Raw genomic sequence first — 22,078 nt, forward strand, 5'->3', positions numbered from 1 at the left:
GATGTAGAGTCTAGGAAAATTTTATTTTAATGTCAGGCTCTGGCACTGCTTTTACAGTTACACCCCACATAAGAACTATCAGTCAGTGAGAAAATAATGTATAGAGAAATTTAATTTTGTATAGCATGGTTAACCATTAAACTTTCTGTGAACCTGGTGTAGTGACTCATCCATCTTGAGGCCACAGACCCTTTGAGAATCTGATGAAATCTCTATTAAGAAACTGCAAAAGAGCATTTACACAATTTGTATACAAATATCAGGGAAAATCCCCACCCCAGTCCCCTTACCACTTTCTTCACCTCCCCAGGCTTAGGATCTTGGCTCTAATGGAAGTGATTGTCTTCTATAGGTTCGAGAAATGGCTGCTACCACCTTAAGTGGTCTGTTACAGTGTAATTTCCTTACCATGGACAGTCCTATGCAGATTCATTTTGAGCAACTTTGCAAAACAAAACTACCGAAGAAAAGGAAACGAGACCCTGGTTTTGTAGGAGATACGAATACGATTCCTTCTGCAGGTAACAAGACTGATGGAGAACACCTTTTGGGAATTAGCCAGGCTTAACTCAACAAATATTTATTGAGTGCTTGTATGTGCCTAGGTCTATGCTAGGTACCGGGAATAGCTGACCCTGCTTTTGAGAAGCTTTGCGTGTAGAAGGCAAGACCTGGGGTGTAAAAGCTGAAATTGAGAGAGGTACAAAGGAATGTGTACACAGCTGCATACAACTATTGTAGTAAATCAAGCCTGTACCCACCCACCTGAAATCTCTTTATAAAGAGAGGTATCCAGAATTATTTTGGAGGATCTAAAATATTTGTTTTTAGAATTTATAACTTATGTGTAAATGTACTAAGAGAAAAAACTAAGTAAACAAAACAAGCCTTGCTTTCATTTGGAGAGAGGAAAATCATTACTTCCCTAGGCGTTAGATAGAGGGTGAGAACACTCATTGTTCTATGGGAGCTTCCACTCTAATTGAGCATGAAGGTAAACAAGAGAATGAGATCTGATGACTGTGTCACGTTTAAAGAGAAATTTAAATGTGATTACAAAGAAGCACCCGATCTTGCCACTGTTAACTACAAATAGAAGAATAATGGAAAACATAGACTATTAGTAAGTGGGAAGCTGACTGAATTTGCAGAAAATGCTCGGAATATGAAGCTCTTAAGTGCTGATTATAGCAAGGTTTTAATTTTGTTTTTAATTTTATTGAAGTATAGTTGATTTACAGTGTCGTATTAATTTCTGTACAGCATAGTGACTCAGTTATACATATATACATTCTTTTTCATGTTCTTTCCCATTCTGGTTTGTCACAGCGTACTGAGTATAGTTCCCTGTGCTCTGTGGTAGGACCTTGCCGTTTATCCATCTTGTATTTAATAGTTTGCCTCTGCTGACCCCACACTCAGCAGGACTGCCTACCCCTCCGCCCCGCAACCACAAGTCTGTTCTCTGTGTCTACCAGGGTTTTGAGTATGTCATATAGTTACCTAATAGTAATTTCCAATAAAATACCAATATATATTCTAGTTTTTTTGCTTGAAAACTGTGTTTTTAATAATTAAGAACCAAAGTAGTTTTAGGTTTTTGTTATAACCAAATGGCATTGTTTATGACTACTCCAAATTCCCTTTTTCTTAATTTCAACTCCCTATCCATGGCGTTTCATGTATACACATATAATAGACTTACAAACACATACATGCACACGTCTTTATTAAAAAACAATGAGAATTTGAAAGCACTTTAATGTAACTTCTATCACTAAAAAGGAAGAATAGAGGCCCTGTAGAATACAGACACATAGCAGTTCTGTTTTGCAGAATACAGACATTCCACATTCATGGTGTGTTTACCTAATGAATTGATGCATTCTGTAGGAGGTAGTCACATCCAGAAAAGTGGGATCTAATTTTGACTGGCGATTTTTTTAGGATCAGGGATTGCACTTTCACGTATGATATGAATTGATCAGAAAAAGCCATTACTATGTTAGTTTTACCAAATACATGACACATTTCTGGACCTAAATATAATTATGCTGTCATTGAGGGACCGCTATAGGATGTTTTTAGTTTAGCCTTAAAATCATGTTTTTGATATGTGTGGATACAGAGTCATTTTTAAATGCAGAAATTCAAACATTGGAAACAACTAGCATGATCGAAAACTAATTTGTTTCACTGTAGCAAGTGCAATAGAGTCCTGTAAATATTTGCACATATATTGCTGTTTTCTTTGCAGAGTTGGTCAAACGCCATGCCGGGGTGCTGGGACTTGGTGCATGTGTTCTTTCTAGCCCTTACGATGTTCCCACCTGGATGCCCCAGCTCCTTATGAATCTCAGTGCACATCTGAATGATCCTCAGCCTATTGAGGTAAAATTCTCCCTTGTTAGTTTCTTTGCACAGATATTATCAGTGATATTTTGTAAGAAACCATTTATACTAATCTATATACTCTGGATCTTCTGCTTTGATAAAGCTACTACTCCTACCTCTGCCAGAGCCAAGTTACTCATCAATAATTATTAAAATCTTGCAGAGACCCTGCTGCCTGTATATTTGAGATCTTTTGGTAGCAAGGAAATTACCGTAGCTTCTGTCCCTCCGAGTCCAGTGGAAGTAAGGTATTGTCAGTGTTGTCAGAATAAATTTTATGCTTCTATTTCACTAGCATTTTATATCTAGGAAGTATCTAACTGGGAGCTAATATTAAACAGGAAAATGTGATGGTATTATTTAGTGAACACCTGTGTTCCTACATTAAACAACTTGGAAGACCAATGACTTTGTCCTTTTCACTTTGATAAATAGATGTAAGTATATATTGAAACTGTTTTAATAATGTGGTGCGAGTTCTGGTTGCTTGTCCTAAATTGCAGCTAGTACTAATTCTAAAGAAGTAAGCTTGGTGGCTTTTTGAAGTAAGATTGGTTTATTGGTTTTGTAGCTCTTGGTGAAGTGTAAGATCTGAAGTCTAGAAGGATTGTTTTTTAGCTAAAGGTATCCTAAATATAATCCTGGAAAGGTTACAATAAAATGTATGTGGGTTGCCTACTCTACAGATGACTGTAAAAAAGACCTTATCCAATTTCCGAAGGACGCACCATGACAACTGGCAAGAACACAAACAGCAATTCACTGATGACCAGCTGCTTGTTCTCACCGATCTCCTCGTGTCACCCTGCTATTATGCATAGAAAGGTGAGGCAGCAAAGTTTAAAGAAGTCTGATATCCTCAAATGTCATTCGCTTGATAACTGAGAAGCGGGTATTCCTAGGTTTTTTCTTTCATGACTTTTACTATGGCCAGTGGAAGTTAAGTTCCCAGAGAATTTTATCCTTTCTTCTCTGCTTTAGGTATTACACAGAGAATTGATGTGACTGCTTTTGGGCCTTTATACATGAGTGGGCTTATGGTTAGATAAAAGAAAAGAGATCTTACTCTTAATTGCCTCCTGAGTGGGGCCTGGCCATTTTTGGTTGTCGTAGGGATTCTAGGTTCTACAGTTGTGAAAACATTTCATCTGGATTCTTAAGTATTTATCATCCATTCTGTATTAAAGAGGGAGGACCCAGAAACCTTTCTACTGAGACAGGATGAATGAAGATTTCATTTTCTGGGCTCTTAGAGTTGGATGTCCTGTTGTCTAACTGAAATTTTTTTCCTCCTTGACACAGATGAGTAGTCCTCACTTCGAGCTCTTTTCATCAAAAATTCCAGATCCTCAGGTACCATCTGTGGTGGCTTTCTGCAGGTTTTAAAACCCTGCCTCTGTTGAGCTCTCATCATTTTGGTGGTTTCTGTGTTTGGTCTCATTAGTCTGCGTTCCACAGGTTCTCAGCTGCCATTTGATTTCCTAACTTGTCCAGAAGTATTTCTGGAATATTAATCATTTTTTCTTTGAGGCATCAGACAAAGCCATAATGTCTCAGACTAGAAATAATTAACCCAGTATGATCATGGCATCCAAGACCAGACAGAGTAGGAACTCATTATGAAACAGTTTACTTGGAATGGAGAAGACCCATCTGTAATAACAGATCCTGTCATTTCATTCATCTCAAATTATTTTGAATTCTTTCCAAATGGCTGTGGGTTTAGATGGTAGTAGGCCTGTGGGCCATAAATCTGAAGCCTTGAGAGCCTTGGGTCTGGAGAGCCATGAAGAGGGAAGGAAAAGAGGGCAAGTCTTGAACCCATCCAAGGACCTGATGGATTGCTCGACCAAGACACAGAAGTGAAGTCTGTGTCCACGTGTTTCCCACAGACTGGAGTTTTTGGTGCTGAATAGAAGAGCAGTTGCTGAAAAACTAGGGGTTTGGTGAATAAATTTTGATTGATATGTATGTATACAATGTGTGATTTTGCAAATAAACAGCAACAACAATAAAAACCCTGACTGGTTGATTTTTACCTGTATTCTTTGCAAATATTGTTTGACCCTCTTTGAAAACTGTTACACTTGACTAATGGAAGTCTGCTGTGTTTGTGGAAATTCTGTAATTTTTTTTCCTTTTCCTTTTTTTTTCTTTTTGCCTGCAGAATCGTTGAGACTAATAAGTCTTAATATTTATTTGACTTGTTTAATAAATGTTACATAGATGTAAAAGACTGTATAAACTGTAGAGATAGCATTGGCAAGACTTTGTACAGATGCAACCTCTTACACAACACCATTGTGTAATTAATTTGTAAAGATAAACATATAGCTCTTTATTATAGTGATTTTTTTGGCTTTTGTACCAATTGAATGCCATTTTTTTGTGTTTTTAAATTATTTTCTTTATCTTTTCATGTTACAAAAGCTGAGGTATGGGTTTTTTGAGTTTATTTATCGTTAGAATGTGTGAACTTTTATGTAACTTTTTGTGCGCATCTCTAAATGCGAACACTACATGTTTGCCTATGACCAGTTTATAGAACTCAAGGTATCTTCTAGGTTCAATTAATTCACAAGTTGGTGAATGTCATCTTGCAGCCCACCCTGTACAGTCTTCCTTAAAGGAACACTATGGTATATTTTTTAGTATCTACTTGCTGAATGACTCGATACAGACCTAAGCACAGCAGAGGTCCTGGTACAGTATTTAAGTGTCAGCATACACAGGCGTAATCCCTGTATAGTGTAGTGCCAAACTGATTATTTCAATTGTGTAACTAGTTTAAAACCCAATAAATGGATTGTTTTTAACACCTGGCTTTTGTCTTCATTACAAGGAGAAGACAGTTCTGTAGCCAGTGACCCTCATTGGATTCCTTTTGCATTCATAGATCTGGATCCGTAAATTCCTGCCCTCTGACCAGAGTGAATTATCTAGATCAGACCTGTCCAGCACAATAGGTCATAGCCATGTGTGACTGTTTACATGTAAATTAAATTAAAAATTCCTCAGTCTCAATAGCCACATTTCAAGTGCTCATTAGCCACTTTTGGCTAGTGGTTACCCTGTTAAATAGGCAGGTAAATGTTTTCATCATCACAGAAAGTTCTGTTGGACAACACTGGTCTAAATGATTGATTCTCAAATTGATGGGCCTAGAATGTGAATTTTAGTTCATGCTCCCAGCTCGTGATATTGATGCCTGGTCCTGAAACCACAGTTTGAGCAGTGAGGTTTTATGTTGTATTGACCACTTCAATTTTTCCTAGCTAAGCTGTATGAAAATACACTGCCATAGGCGAGGATCCTAAAGTGGGGAATTAAAAAAATATAAGATACTGGGCACCCACTGTGTTCCTCAGTCAGAATTTCTGTGGTTGGGACTCAGGCATCAACGTCTTTTAAAAGCTTTAAAAGTCTTTTAAAAGCTCCGTAAATGCTTCAGTTGTGCAGCCAGGATTGAGAACCACTGGTGACGACTCCTAAGGCCCACTCTAGGCCTAAAAGCAGGGCACCTTAATCACATGCCCAATGTGATTCTGATACCAGGCTTAGAAGTTGCTTATTACTTTGATACCCTAACTGGTTATATTGTGAATTATTTAATTCCTAAATTTTCTATCGGTGGCCTCAAGAATGAAAAGGAGGAGGGAGAGAAGAGGGATGAATGGCCACTATTGTCTAAATTCTTAAATGGATGTTGCATTCAAAAGAATGGAGAACGCTAGCAGGAACAGTGTTAAGGGAACGCAAGTGTTAAGGGTTTGGCGGGGGTGTGTGTAGGCAGACCAGTGTTTAGAAGTCACTGCTGATTGGGCCTGGAAGACTGAGCTAAGGCAGGTTTCAGGTGGGGATGGGGGGGGATGGGGGGGAGTGGTAGGAAGTAAGGGGAGGAGAAAGCCTGTATCTTTAATGTTGTATGAGCCAATAAATAATCTTTAGTTTCTGAATGAATCATTTAAAAAAAAGAATTTGCAAATTGTGTTTCAAAATTTGGGAGGAAAATTTACCTACCTATTTTCTTTCTTTTTTTTTTTTTGTGGTATGCGGGCCTCTCACTGTTGTGGCCTCTCCCGTTGCAGAGCACAGGCTCCGGACGCGCAGGCTCAGTGGCCATGGCTCACGGGCCCAGCCGCGCTGCGGTATGTGGGATCTTCCCGGACCGGGGCACGAACCCGTGTCCCCTGCATCGGCAGGCGGACTCAACCACTGCACCACCAGGGAAGCCCTACCTACCTATTTTCTTAATGTTAATGATTAGTAGTGTGGCCAGAGAGAACCAGTGAGGAATTTTGTCTTACTGGAAAAATTAACTTTCTACAGACTTTGTAGTTATTTTTGCGGCCAAGGGCCATATGTCTTGTTACTGTTTGGGGTATTCCCTCATTGTTGAACATCAAGGTTTTCAGTTTTCTCTATTACAGATCCCACTGCAGTGAACATTTTCATCCCTTCATACTTAAAACTTGTTTCTTTTATTCAGGTATTTCCTTAGGATAAATTCCAAGGAGTGAGATTTTTAGGTCATGAATCTAAGCATTTTAATGGCTCTCATGTTCTTTCCTCAAAGTGCATGGGTCAATTTGCATTGTCAATGATAGTGTGTATTAGAATGTTGGTTTCCCTGCCAATTGATAGCCTATTCATATCTTAACATACTTAGGGTCAGCCCTGCTTGTTTATTTGTAGATTTCCACTTTGTGACTACTAAACCAGTGTTCTTTCCAATTTGACACACTGCTGGTACGTTTTGTAGACGTGATCATAGTAGCTTTTGTCTTGTTGATCGTGCTTACTAGTTCTGGAACTTTGATGGTTCCAGATTTCCTCTTCTAGCTCTCTAGAATCCTTTACAACTTGTGGAGAAAAAAATTTTTTTTGAAGTTATTTCTAAATTCTGATAGCATAGTCAACCCCTGGACTGGGTATCTACCTCATAAATTATCCAGCCCTCTTGATTTTCTCTTGATGAAAGCAGAGTGGTGGGGGTGGCTGGGAAAAATATATGCATAAATCCAATTACTTGGTACTTGTTGGTGCCGAACTGTTCTGTTTTAGAAGATAAACTATTGGCCAAAATAGGTGTTTCAATAGCAGTGTCCTAAGTACTTCACTTGAATGGAACTTTCTGGTTTTCTGGCACTCAGTGAAGGAAAAGAACATTCAAATAGCACTCTGTGTTTCCAAGTGGTACCCTCTGAGAAGGTCAGAAAAGTAGTAAGATCCTAATTACCCAGGTTGGGACACCGAAGTAGTAAAAGAGTTTAACTGTCTTTCTTTTGTCCCCAGAGTAACAAACATCCTTGGGAATGCTACTTGATAACTCTTGAGACTAAAACCCACTTTTATGAGTTCATTATTTTGGACACACTGTGCACTTTAGAATGAGAGGCTGGTAAATTTTTTGGTTTGTGTCCTTGCTTACTAAAATTAGCTGCATACATTGCACCATTGCTTTTCAAGATGATTAACATTGAACACAGCATTGAGTAACGGCGATGATTTCTTGGCTTGGTTATTTCACTTGCATGGGTAGTTTCTTTGCTCTTCGCATTTGTTTCCTAGTAGTTATGCCCTTTGCTGAGTTCCCTCAATAAATTCATTAATACTTTCAGAGAGCTGAGAGGAGAAAAAATTAGGTTATGGTTGGTTTGACTTAAAGTCTGTTGCAATGATTTGATTTACAGATTCTGTGTCTCAGAGTACCAAACTGGACGACAACGCCAGTTTAAGAGAAAAAGTATTAGCTACAGCGTAGAGAGGAGCTAGGAAGGCGGACTGGGAAGCGCCAGGGATGGGGAGAGGTGGGCGGCGGGTCGACCAGAAGCCTGGGAAGCCCCCAGATCCCGCCAAGACCGACGTGAAGCCTGGCCACGCCTCGCTGTCCACGGTCTCCACCCTCTAAGGGCCAAGGCCCCCGTGGGTCGCGCTTTGTCCGTCGGTGCCCCCACCTTTGCCCTCCTCTCCACCCAGTCCGCTCCCCCTCTTCCTCGGTATGTCAGCTCGTAACAGCCTCGGGGAGCCGCCACTACCCGAGCGGCAAAACGGCGCGCCTGAGACCTCGAGCGGCGCGGAGGACGGAGGTCGGGGCGACGGGAGCGGTCGGGCCCCGGGGCAAAGGGAGGCCCGCGAGTCGTCGAGGGCGCAGGGGCAGGCGGGGCGCCGAGCCGGAGTGTCCGGCGTGGGGGTGGGGGGCGGCGCCCTCGGCGTCTCCGTGACTGCGCCTCCACGCCCCGGCTTGCCGCGGCTCCCGGGATGCGCGGAGGCGGCAGCGATGGCGATGATGCCTCTAGCCCTGCATCCTCCCGGGCGGCGGGCGGAGCTGGGGTCCGGGCTGCGATATGGAGGAGGAGGGGCGGCGCTGCGGCCACCGGGCAGGTGAGAGACCACGGGCCCCTGGAGGAGGACGACCCCGCGGGGACCGGAAGGGCCGGGCCCCGAGAAGCCGCCGGGTGAGCTAGGAGGCGGCCGCACAGGTCCAGGCCCGGCCGCCGTGCACCTGCGCTCCTGGCGCGGCCTGTGGGGAAACCATTTCGCTCCTGTCCTGCCGGTTCCCCGGCTCTGCCGGGGCCCGTGGAACCCCTCCCCCGCCGCCCATGCCCTGCCTGAGCCCTCCCCACCTCACCAGCCCTCTGCTGCATCTTTTACAAGCCTCCCTGGACCGACCTAGGCCCTCCTTACCATAACCTTCCCCAGCCAGGGGAGCCCCTACCCATCTCAAGTCCCTGGTCTGGGTCGCTGTGCCCTCCCAGGAGCCTCCCACAACATCCTCACACTGGGGGTGCTCCCCAGCCTCCCCTCTCCCTCATCCACTGACAGACCCGACCCTATCAGCTGCTCTGGACTTCAAAAGGTAGTTCCACTGGGGAGAAAGAGCATGGCCTCTGAAATCAGTTAAATCTGGCTTGAATCTTAGTGACCTTGGACAAGTCATCTAACTTCCCTCATGTTTTCCTGATCAGTACAAATACAGTGGGAAGAATAATAATAATAGTACAGAACCTTGTTTTCTTGTGAGAGTTGGTTAGACTAAAAATGCCTGCCCTCGAGGAACTGAGGATATAATGAGAAAACAAGAGTTGGAAGAATCCAGGTCATGAGTTGACTTGTAAAAGCTCATATAAAATGTTTTAATATGTACTAAAATACTAAGACAGCACACTAGATTATCAAGAGGCTCTTCACACACATCCTAATGAGAAATCATTGCTGTACAATTTTCACTTACTATTTCTTGCTTACTTTAGGCTCTCTCCTTCTTAGTTGTAATATGATGCATATGATATGAATCCATTCCTTCTTATTGTGCTTAATATGTTTTCTTCTTAAGACTGGTGTTCCAACTTAAAATTTCTCTGATTTTATTACTTCAATTACATCTTCTTCCAGAACTTGTTTATGGTCCCAGAGATAAAGAGTAACTTGTATGCTTGCATTGAAAAGAATGTTGGTAACCTTTATTTAATATTTAGGAGTAAGTAGTAAATAGGTATTCTTTACCTCCCCCCTCCCCCAAATAAGTGAGTTTTATGGTTCTGCTATCATAGCTTTTCCCCAAATTGTCATCTCAGCCTCCTCTTTCTTAAAGTCTCAGAAGTTAGTCCTAAGACCTGGGTTTACTTTCCCTCCATTTCCTTACTACTTCTGAAGTTTCTCTGCCCAAACCTTTACTTCTGTTCTGTCTTCTGCTTTTTCTCCCTTTTCTCTTCCCAGCCTCTGATTCCTTCCTTTTTTTTCTAATTATCCCAAATCAGAATGATTTATAGTTACTTTATACCAGAACCATAATTTTTCAACCTTGCCAAAAAGGTACATGGAAATATATGTGTGTGCGTGTGTGTGTGTGTGTGTGTGTGTCTATTCAAATTTGGGGCTCCAGGAACTTTGAGTTGGGAAGGGATTGCAATACCTACTTCGTAGGATTATAATGAGAATGAAATAAAGTTTGATAACCTATGTAAAGCTTCTAGTAGAAGTGCCTGGCATATAATAACCACTCAGTAAATTATAGCTGCTGTAACTGTCTTCTGACCTGGGACTCCCTGCCTTGATTGCTTTGCTGTTCTGTTTGGCTTGGTGGTGGAGTGCTGCCTTTAGAGAGTAAGTGCTTAGGTTCAAATCCATACTGTACCCCTTTAAGATAGGTGCTCTCTCTCTGAGTCAGTTTCCTCATCTGTAAAATAGAGATAAGTTATACTATCTCAGGGTTGTTTTGACGATTCAATATATTAATAGTGTGGAGCACTGAGAGCAGTGCCTGGCACATCACAAGCACTTAGTAAAGTGAACATACTAATGATAATGATGATCATTATCATTATATATATAATATATATAATATATTATATATAATATAATATATATAATATATATACTATAATATATATATAGTATATATAGTATATATAACATAATCATTATAATTATTTATATAATATAAAGATAATGATCTTTATATTCCTGACCCAGAATTCTACTTTATTTTTTAATGTATACTTTAATTTTTAATGTATTGAAAACATTTAAGTTTATTGAAGCAATTATAATTGGAGAGAAAATGAAAGCTTTCCCTCAACTCCTCCAAATCCTTTTTTTTTCCTTCTGCCTCTTATCCTTGACTAATGTTGGTGCCTCATCATTCCATTTTCCCCTTTCCAAATTTCTCCCAGCCTGGGGTCTTCATAACTTCCATCATCCGCTTCTTTTTTATTACCCACTTACTCGATATTTTTCTTAGCATCCTAATTCCAGACTCTTCATCATTCTAATTTCCCCAAGCCAAATTTCTGCTTCTCTCTTCGGGGTCAGGGGAGTTTGCTATAAACAGTAGTATCACCTTTCTGCTCTTCTTGCTTCCACAAATTGGATTTTCTCTTCTATTTCTTTTTTCATCAGTTAACCCCAATCCTCCAATTAACAATTAAAAAATTAACAGTAAAAGGTTTTATTTTTTCACTACACAGGTATCAAAAAGGGTTCAGAAACAGGCACATACTCTTTTAAGTGAAAATAATAAGCTATCCATTATTATTATTTTTTAATTCTAATCATCAAGAAACAAAAGGTCAGGATTAATTTTTCTATCTCTTTTATATAAGGAAAGTACAGAAAAGTTGGTCCTACTTCCCAGTGGAGAAATTCATTATATTGTTATAATCTGCACTTTTGACCATTGAGAATGTAGAAGAGGTTATCTTCTTCCTTCATGAAGGACACTAGTTAGTTTTATGGATCTCCCCAGGACTGAAATTTGTCTGATACTCACTGGCACAGCTGTACGTATTATTGAATGCTGGGTGACTTCTGTATTGGGTGGTCCATAGCTCCTGCTTGGAGGCCCCAGTAATCCTCACTAACCAGGCCCCTTCCTCTGTACCCCATGATTCAGCAACTAAAGGGTTAACCCTAGGACAGCTGGAGGCCTCTGGGACTCAGCTTGAGCTGGTGGTTAACTATTCTGAACATCACCCCTGGACTTCCCCTATACCACTGGTTATTCCTAAAATACTGGATTAAAGCAAGTTATTTTTGGTTGCCAAGAGCATTGCACCAGTCTCCAAGGAACAACTTAAGCTGTACCACTGGAAGCATCTTTGGGAGCGGGATGGGCACCAGGCCACACAGGACTTTGGGATTTGGGACAACAGAACATTGTGTGAGTGTATTTTAAATCTCATTGCAAAATGGAAAAAAAATGTTAAGAAAGTAAAGGACCAAGAAGAAAAAGTTGTTCTTTAAAAGTAGAGGCTGTGTCTTGGGCTTCCCTGGTGGCGCAGTGGTTGAGAGTCCGCCTGCCGATGCAGGGGACACGGGTTCGTGCCCCAGTCCGGGAAGATCCCACATGCTGCGGAGCGGCTGGGCCCGTGAGCCATGGCCGCTGGGCCTGCGCGTCCGGAGCCTGTGCTTCGCAACGGGAGAGGCCACAGCAGTGAGAGGCCCGCAAAAAAAAAAAGTAGAGGCTGTGTCTTATTCATCTTTGTACCCACAGTACCTACCGTAAAGCTGGAGGGGAGTATGCACACGGTAGATATAAACTGGGTGAATGCATGCATGAATGGGTGCATGCCTCCTGCTTCTTCACGAGGATATTCCTGCTGGGATAATGATAACTCACATTTATATAGAGTTTGCAAAGTGTAAATCTCAAATATAATTCTGACACCCTTCATTACTTACACTTTTTCCCTCTCAAATATAGTCCTACACAAAGTTTTTTTCCAAAGGAGAGTGAGGAGTTGACCAAGAAATCACAAATAGGGAGAAGAAAATATAAATAACGGAAAATAAAGGATTCTTCCTAGGAAAAGAAGTCGGATTTGTTAGTGATGTGTGGGAGTTAGGTAAAAGGCCACAGTATACACTTCAAAAGTAGCCTCTTGCTTATGCGTCAGGCACAGCACGTGCTGTTTCTTGCCTCAGTCCTTCTGCTGCAAAGACCTACTCCCCTTCTCCCAGCCTGTCTGTCCCCCACTCCCTGCCCCTCGCCTTTCACCCAACTAGCTCCTCCTTATCGAGAGCTGCTTCAGCCTCTCTCAGCCTCCACCCCGGGCTGGATTATGTCCCCCTTCTCTTCCTCCCACAGTGTGCTGCCATCAGCTGATTTGCCACATTTGGCTGCAATTACATAGGTTGATCTCCAACTAGATTGTGATCTCTTTCGTGGAGAGATCATGTTCTCGTGTCTTCAGTGTCTGGCACTGCAGAGTTTCCGAAGGTAACATCTGCACACACATCCTTCAATCACAATCTCAAGGGTGAGGCCCAGGAATCTGTTTTTTGTTTAACCCACTCTCCAGATGATGCTTAAACTAGTTTGGAAACCACTGTGTCATAAAACCTGAAATCAGCTGGATGAATGTATTTTGAGGTCTTTGTGTCTTTCCTGTGTGGGGCTTTGCAAGGAGAAATGCTTTCTAGGCACTGGGTCAGAGCTGAAAAAGTCTAGTGCTTTTGTAAAAGATCATGAGGTCACTCTTCTTTCTCCATTAATTCCTTTCTGTTTCTGGATATGCATTTTTGTGTGCAGGCTTTTCTGCCTTGGGCCTCTTTTGTCAAATATCGCTCATCTGTGAGTTGAGGCCCTGACTCCTTTCACACAGAAGGAAGTCATCTCTCTCTGAAGATGAACTCAACGGACCTCCCTCAGGATGCTCCCAACACTACCCTGCTACATGTGCCTCACTCCCAGGGAGAAAACAGCACTGCTCTCCAGGAGGACCTCCAGGACCTCATCCACATGGCCACCTTGGTGAGCTGTACCTTTCTGCTCACAATCATCTTCTGCCTGGGCTCTTATGGCAACTTCATTGTCTTCTTGTCCTTCTTTGATCCGGCCTTCAGGAAATTCAGAACCAACTTTGATTTCATGGTCCTGAACCTGTCCTTCTGTGACCTCTTCATTTGTGGCGTGACGGCCCCCATGTTCACCTTTGTGTTGTTCTTCAGTTCAGCCAGCGGCATACCGGATGCTTTCTGCTTCACCTTCCACCTCACCAGCTCCGGCTTCATCATCATGTCCCTCAAGACAGTGGCGGTGATTGCCCTGCACCGGCTCCGCATGGTGTTGGGGAAGCAGCCGAACCGCACGGCCTCCTTTCTCTGCACCTTGCTCCTCACTCTGCTCCTCTGGGCAACCAGTTTCACCCTCGCCACCTTGGCCACCCTGAAAACCAGCAAGTCCCACCTCTGCCTTCCCATGTCCAGTCTGATTGCCCGAGAAGGGAAAGCCATCCTGTCTCTCTATGTGGTCGACTTCACCTTTTGTGTTGCTGTGGTCTCTGTGTCTTACATCATGATTGCTCAGACCCTGCGGAAAAATGCTCAAGTCAGAAAGTGCCCCCCTGTGATCACAGTTGATGCTTCCAGACCACAGCCTTTCATGGGGGCCCCTGTGAAGGGAGGTGGAGATCCCATCCAGTGTACCATGCCAGCTCTGTACAGGAACCAGAACTACAACAAACTGCAGCACGTTCAGACCCACGGATACACCAAGAGTCCCAACCAGCTGCCAACCCCTGCGGCCAGCCGGCTCCAGCTGGTGTCGGCTGTCAATCTCTCCACGGCTAAGGATTCCAAGGCGGTGGTCACCTGTGTGATCATTGTGCTGTCGGTCCTGGTGTGCTGCCTTCCACTGGGAATCTCCTTGGTGCAGGTGGTTCTGTCCAGTAATGGGAGCTTCATCCTTTACCAGTTTGAACTGTTTGGTTTTACGCTTGTATTTTTCAAGTCAGGATTAAACCCTTTTATATATTCTCGGAACAGTGCAGGGCTGAGGAGGAAAGTGCTGTGGTGTCTGCAGTACATAGGCCTGGGTTTTTTCTGCTGCAAACAGAAGACTCGACTTCGAGCCATGGGAAAGGGAAACCTCGAAGTCAACAGAAACAAATCCTCCCATCATGAAACAAACTCTGCCTACATGTTGTCTCCAAAGCCCCAGAAGAAATTTGTGGACCAGGCCTGTGGCCCAAGTCATTCGAAGGAAAGTGTGGTCAGTCCCAAGATGTCTGCTGGACATCAACATTATGGTCAGAGCAGCTCAACCCCCATCAACACTCGGATTGAGCCGTACTACAGTATCTATAACAGCAGCCCATCCCAGGAAGAGAGCATCCCACATAACTTACAGCCAGTAAATTCTTTTGGATTTGCCAATTCATATATTGCCATGCATTATCACACCACTAATGATTTAATGCAAGAGTATGATAGCACTTCAGCCAAGCAGATTCCAGTCCCCTCTGTTTAGAGTCATGGAGGCTAGAGAATCTTACATAAATGTTTTTGTTTCTGATACTAATTGATTTTTTAAAATTCTGTGAGACCAGAGGTACATCAAAACTTAAAGACCTAGACAGTTGACACTAATGACTTCCTTTTGTCTGAAGTATTAGCATCTATTGGTTTGCTTTGCAGTTTCTTGACATTTTAAGGGTTGATGTAAAAGTTTATTATTTTACACCTGACCTGTGCTCCAATCTTTTGTACTAAACTTTTAAATAGATGCCAGGGAATGATCATGCTACTGTATTAAAGTAGGGAATGAACTGATTATGGTCATTTGAGTCAATGTTATGGTTTTTGAAGTAAGTATGAGCTGGAATTTTTAAAGAATGTGAAGGTACCGTCTTTACTGAGGCATTATTTTTATTAACTGAATGATAAATTTTGACTCTTTGAAGTATTGAATTGGGATCAATATACTTTTTTTGGTTGCAGGCTTACTGGAATAAATAATACATTGTTAAAGCAGAAAATCAGAAATGTATTATCTATAACTATTTTTACCAAAAATACCCAAGCATTAGTTACTTTCTTTTCATAAGACAGCCAACTAAGAATAGGGTATTAAGATTATTACCATTTCTAATTATAGACATTATTATTTTGTGTCAGCTGAGCAGCTGTATAGTTCTTTTAAAAAGAAGTCTGTTTTTTCTTGCTAAAAATGAATTATTCTATTTCAGAATGATCTTACCCAAGAAACCTAGTGAGGAGGACTGCATCTATAGTAGAGGGGTGCTCTTCATGGGGTAGTAGGCACTAAATGGTCATCTCATCAGGGTGCTATTATGTGGGAAGCAGGCTAGACTGTTGTATGTTGACTCTTGTATATACAAGAAGGCATAAGGATGAGATGGGGGTGTTTTGATTTATGCTTTCCTTCTGTGTGAGAATGATTTGTTGACAACCTGACGAAGACTAAGTAACTATTTAGAAAATTTTTTTCGTCTTTGTTTATGTATTACCATGGTAGAAAAATTCTTAAGATGATCTGTTTTCGAACTAATTGTGTTATTTCTCTCCCATGAATCTTAAACTGGAAATGGGCAATAAGGCAAAATGGATTAAGTATTTCTACATTTAAACTAATTTTATTATATACTCTGTGATTCCTAGCATAATAACTGTAAACTTATATTTTTATGTAAAAATGTTTTCATTATACAGTTGGCATTTGAACTCAATACAATTTTGGAACTATAACTTCTAGACAAGATGAGCATCAAGATACAAAACCTATCTTTATAAATTGTTATATTCAAGAACTGTTATTGCAGATTGGAAGGTACTTTGTCCCTTGGGTGAAAGGTGTTCAGTTAATAGCATCCTCTCCCATGCTGTTCCCAAATACAGAGGTCATGAGACACATGGAGAAGACAGCTGGTACTCAGCTAGAACTCTGCTCAGTCTCATCTAATAACTCTTACCTTCCAGGATCAACCAGTCATTTCTATTTCCGAGGCTTAAGTATGAGATATGGATTTTATTTTGCTGTTAAATTCACCTTTTAGGACTCTCTCCCTTCTTTCCTTCTCTCTCTTTTGTCCTTTTATTTTTGCTATTAAATTTTATAACAGAAGAGAAAATATACACTCTTCTTTTTTTCCTTTGGTAATTGAATGCTATTTTTGGAAGTCACTATGACCTATTTCAACTGTGCTTTTATATTTTTAATACAACACTATTTTCATTTATTAATACTTCCATGAGGTAAGTTCGTATATTACCTCTTTTTAACAAAGAATTAAGAAATATAATATCCTCTCCCAAGATCATTTGAAGAATTGTGGCAAATTAGGAATGAAACTTTTGTCTAAATTCAGAACCTGGTATTTAAGTCAATAAGCCAAACAGCTTTATAAGTAATAACATTGTAATCAAGAAGCTATTTCATACTTTTTAAGGTATGAATCTCTTTTTTGGCCAGGCATTTCAAATGTGACTCAATAAAAGATTTTTTTAAAAGTAATTTCTACTTGTAAAACTAAAAATGACAGGTTTCCTTTGTGACCTCTGAGTCTGAGATGATTTGACCCATGTTTGGGAGGTAAAAATCATAGCATAAAGCAAATAAGCATGTGCATATGAGGTGTTCAGTCTCTTTATGCTCATCAAGAAATTATTGATTTAACTTGCATGAAATACATAGCAGGCTAGATTCTTAGCCTTCCTGTATATTTATATCTCTGTATCTATGTCTATGTGTAGATATATGTAGATACAGATACAGAGATAGATATATGTAACTTGTCTCTTCATAAGTTATATATGTCTATCTATATCTATGTCTATATGGAGATAAAGATATAAATAGACATATATAACTTTTCCGTAAGGGCTAAAATGAGAACTTTTATAAAAGTAATGAGAATTCAGTTGAATGTGACTAATTAGCAGGGTATATTAATTATTTCTCTTGATGCTTTACTGTGATGCAAATTGTTCTGATGTTAACCATTAGGTCAGATTTGTATTTCTGATGCTTTTAATGTTCTTTTAAACTAATGTTTGGAAAATAAAAATAATGAAAAACCTAACATTTCTGAACATCAGACTGCAATACTTTTACTTTCCTGTCAATCATTTAAAAACCATCGGAGAATAGCAGTGTTGAAACTCAGAGAGAGTTCTTTTCCTTAAAAGACAAAATAACTTGTTTGACCACATTGTGTAGCATGCATTTGTGCTCAGAATAATCAAGAATAATTAGTTCCAAAGGTTAATTATTTACTAAACTAAGTTTATCACCCAGTGGGAAAACTCCTGACTAAGGATTTCAAAAACATCTTTAAAATGAAATGAATCTGGAAAAAGATACAGAATTCTGGATATTTCAGTTTATCAATCACGGTTTTAAGAATCAGAAAACATTAAGCAGAAAAGAACTGAATATCAGAAATCAGATGTCTTCTCAATCATTAAAAGGTCAAGGCTCTATGATGACATGTCTGCAGGAAACATTCCAGAATAAACACTACCAGTCTGACTAGCCAGCAGAGATGCTTTTTCCGCTACAGCCAGGAAGGGAAGGAGTGAGGAGGCCTCCTTGGACCTTGGACTTCAAGGACACCTGTTGAAGTAGACATCCAGAGAGATCAGGAAGCTGCTGCACTGCCACAACCTCTACAACTAACCCTCTTGACACCTCCAAAGCAAATGCTGAATATCAAAGCAGTGCCGCAGAAAGAAATTTGGCACCAGGCATTTAGTTGGCAGAACCCAATTTACATTTAAAACCCTAGTTTCTGTGAATCTGGAAAGTGTAGTTACACTAAAAAGATAAACTAAAAGGAGGTTCAGAACAGATACTGAGTTCCAATCCACTCCGTCCACAATGGTCCATCTTTCTGGTGCTTAACATTTATAGCTGCTCCTTTAGCCATATTTCCAAAGAACACGAACTCTCCCATTTGAAATGATGCAACTTCTCTCATTTAAACAAAAACATGCCTCCTCTCCTCCAGAGGAAAGATGCAAAGTCCGATCAACTATTCTATTTCTTGGTAATGTTACTCTTCTGGTTCAGTCAAAAATCTCAACTTTATATTCTGTAACCTAAGGATGAAATTGTAAAGTTTACCACTGTATGGTCCGGCCACTTAAGATGACTGTTCTCTTGCTCTCTGTACATCCCCTGCCCAATCGGTGCCTGCTTCACCTGCACCCTATTCACATGACTGACCTTCCTGCGAACTTGCCCCAGCTGGTGATTGTTCTTATCAAAGGGGCAGTGAGAGGTGTGATAAGAGGCTTGCCCCTCTATTGGTTTCCCTGGTAACTAATGAGCCCACCTGATGTCAATTCCCCTATAACTGGTAATTCCCCCCACAGGGAGCAAAGACTGCTGCCATGTCCTGCCCGTCGTCCACCACACACAGTGGGCTGTCGCTCCAGGACCTTGCTTCAGACATGTAAGCTCCCCCATCCATTAAACCATTTGATACCGACCAGGGTTCTTGGTCTTCTCCAGTCAATATAAATTGATAAGAGGCCAGTCAAGAAATTCAGGCGAGGCTTTACTGGGGCCTCTGTTGCAGCAGGAGGGTAGCGAAAACAAGTAACAAGTTCCCTTGCTCACTCCCCAAGGTGGAAGGAGCTGGTTCCTTATATGAGGGTAGGGGTGTGTCTAGGGGTCGCGCCAGAGGGGTGGCTTAGTTGTTTTGCCCACCCCTTTGTTGGTATTGAGTGCTGGGGGCACGTGCAGTACCCTGCTTTGGCTCCTGACACCCTGTTTTTACTCCCAGCTCTTCAGAAGTGGCAGTTGGGGTTTTTTTGGTCTTTTTGTATCTTTTGTCTAGAATTTGCCCGAACTGTGCATGGACAGCAGCTACTTTTAGTCCCTTATAGTTTTCTTTGTATCAGTATTTTTTTTTTTTTTTTTGCGGTAAGCGGGCCTCTCACTGCTGTGGCCTCTCCCGTTGTGGAGCACAGGCTCCGGACGTTCAGGCTCAGCGGCCATGGCTCACGGGCCCAGCCGCTCCACGGCATGTGGGATCTTCCCGGACCGGGTCACGAACCCGTGTCCCCTGCATCGGCAGGCGGACTCTCAACCACTGTGCCACCAGGGAAGCCCCTGTATCAGTATTTTCTTGCTCCAGGAGACGTTAGTCCAGGTGCAAGCATTGCAGCACTGCAGCAAAGGGTCCCAGGTCTCAGCCTGTCTCACACTGATGTCTCTGTTGCTGACTCCAGGCTCTTTCTTCAGTCTTGAAGCTGGGCAAGCACAGGCCTTGTAGGCCTGTGGGGTGCAGCCCAATAACCACCAACAAACACATCTTATAGAAAGTAGCAGAGAAAACAGGGTAAGAACAAGAAATAGGTTGAAATGTTTCATAAGGGAGAAAATATGGGTGCTAATATAGGCCTTACTTGCTTCTGATCAGGAAGTTGTGGTTGGTATTTTGTAACTTCCACTACTCCCTACTTCCTATCCATTTGCCCTCTGCTAGCATATTGCATAGTCTGAGAAAATAACTTTTATAAAATAGTGGAGGGAAGGAAATACTAAGAAAACAAAATTTAGGGAGTATAAAGCAGGATTACAGAAATAAAAACTGCAAGAAAATAAATGTAAATGCTTAATGTCATTTATAAAAGACAAAAATCCTTGAATTAAAAATATGTAGGGGACTTCCCTCGTGGCCCCGTGGTTAACACTCCGTTCTCCCAATGCAGGGGGCCCAGGTTTGATCCCTGGTCGGGGAACTAGATCCCACATGCATGCCGAAACTAAGAGTTCACATGGCTCAACTAAGAGTTTGCATGCCACAAGTAAGGAGCCCACCTGCTGCAACTAAGAACCGGTGCAACTAACTAAATAAATATTTTAAAAAATGATATGCAGGGAATTCCCTGTTAGTCCAGTGGTTGGGACTGCACCTTTATTGCCAAAGACCCAGGTTCAGTCCCTTGTTGGAGAACTAGGATCCTACAAGCCGCACAGCGCTGCCAAAAAAAAAAGATATGCAAAATTTGCTGCTTGGAATAGATAAACATAAGATAAACTGATGTAAAAATTAAGAGGCAAAAGTAGATTAAGCTTACATGAAGAAAAAGAAAAAGGGAATGGCAACATTAATATTGGAGAAGAACTAAAGAAGAGAACTAATATTGATAAAGAGAACCCCCAAATAGTAAAGTAATAACAGTATTCATTCATTGAATGGATTTTTTTTTTTTTTTTTAATGCGGCACGCGGGCCTCTCACTGCTGTGGCCTCTCCTGTTGTGGAGCACAGGCTCCGGACGCGCATGCTCAGCGGCCATGGCCCACAGGTCCAGCCGCTCGGCGGCATGTGGGATCTTCCTGGACCAGGGCACGAACCCATGTCCCCTGCATCGGCAGGTGGACTCTCAACCACTGCGCCACCAGGGAAGCCCCATTTAATGGATATTTATTGAATACTATGTGCCAGGAACTTGAGATACACTGGTGAACACAAGAGAGAAGTTTCTGTTCCCATGACAATTATATTAGGCTAAGGAAGATAAAATAAACAGGTAAACAAATACATAATTTTTATGTGTTGATATGTTCTATGAAGAAAAATAAAACAGTAAAGGCAGGGCTTCCCTGGTGGCGCAGTGGTTGAGAGTCCGCCTGCCGATGCAGGGGACACGGGTTCGTGCCCCGGTCTGGGAGGATCCCACATGCCGCGGAGCGGTTGGGCCCGTGAGCCATGGCCTTTGGGCCTGCGCGTCCGGAGCCTGTGCTCCGCAACGGGAGAGGCCACAACAGTGAGAGGCCCGCATACAGCAAAAAAAAAAAAAAAAAAAAAAAAAACAGTAAAGGCAGAGAAAGTGTCAGGATGTTAATTTTATACAGGGAAGTTAGAAGCTATTTGGGACAATAATACAATTTACTACAGTATTATTTTCATTATCGTTTAGTTCTAAATATGCTCTAATTTCCATTATTATTTTTCTTTGGGTCCACAAATTATTTAGAAGTGATTCTCTTAATTTTCCAATAATGATATTTCAATAATTGATTTTTTTTTTTTTTTTTTTTTTTTTTTTCTTTTTGCGGTATGTGGGCCTCTCACTGCTGTGGCCTCTCCCGTTGCGGAGCACAGGCTCTAGACGCGCAGGCCCAGCGGCCATGGCTCACGGGCCCAGCCGCTCCGCGGCATGTGGGATCCTCCCAGACCGGGGCACGAACCCGTATCCCCTGCATCGGCAGGCGGACTCTCAACCACTGCGCCACCAGGGAGGCCCTCAATAATTGATTTTTTAACTTAATGACCTTGTGGCAAATGAGATATGTACGATTCCAACACTTGAAAATTGAGATTTGCTTTATGCTCCCATAGATGGACAGTTTATGCAAACAATTTGAGTATACTCGAAAAGAATGTGTATTTTTTTTTAATAAATTTATTTTTGGCGGCGTTGGGTCT

General features: G+C 41.7%; 2 protein-coding genes across 2 annotated transcripts in view; both read left to right on the top strand.

Annotated features, from left to right (window-relative positions):
* The window catches only part of PSME4 (proteasome activator subunit 4), a 96,050-nt gene extending 91,638 nt beyond the window's left edge, over positions 1 to 4,412 (top strand). The window contains exons 44-47 of the mRNA XM_081254249.1: positions 353 to 521; positions 2,258 to 2,391; positions 3,081 to 3,219; positions 3,697 to 4,412. Of these exons, the coding sequence (XP_081110375.1) occupies positions 353 to 521; positions 2,258 to 2,391; positions 3,081 to 3,215 (438 nt within the window). The 3' untranslated portion in view covers positions 3,216 to 3,219; positions 3,697 to 4,412. The remainder of the gene's footprint in view (positions 1 to 352; positions 522 to 2,257; positions 2,392 to 3,080; positions 3,220 to 3,696) is intronic.
* Positions 4,413 to 13,507: 9,095 nt separating this feature from the next.
* Positions 13,508 to 15,145, top strand: GPR75 (G protein-coupled receptor 75; the record flags this gene model as incomplete). The annotated part of the gene is made up of 1 exon (XM_081255063.1): positions 13,508 to 15,145. Exon 1 carries the CDS (start codon positions 13,523 to 13,525, stop codon positions 15,143 to 15,145), a length of 1,623 nt encoding a protein of 540 aa, XP_081111189.1. The 5' UTR covers positions 13,508 to 13,522.
* Between the last annotated feature and the right edge of the window lie 6,933 nt (positions 15,146 to 22,078).

This window comes from Mesoplodon bidens (assembly GCF_964165515.1).
Source record: "Mesoplodon bidens genome assembly, chromosome: 14".
NCBI classification, from domain to species: Eukaryota; Metazoa; Chordata; class Mammalia; order Artiodactyla; family Ziphiidae; genus Mesoplodon; species Mesoplodon bidens.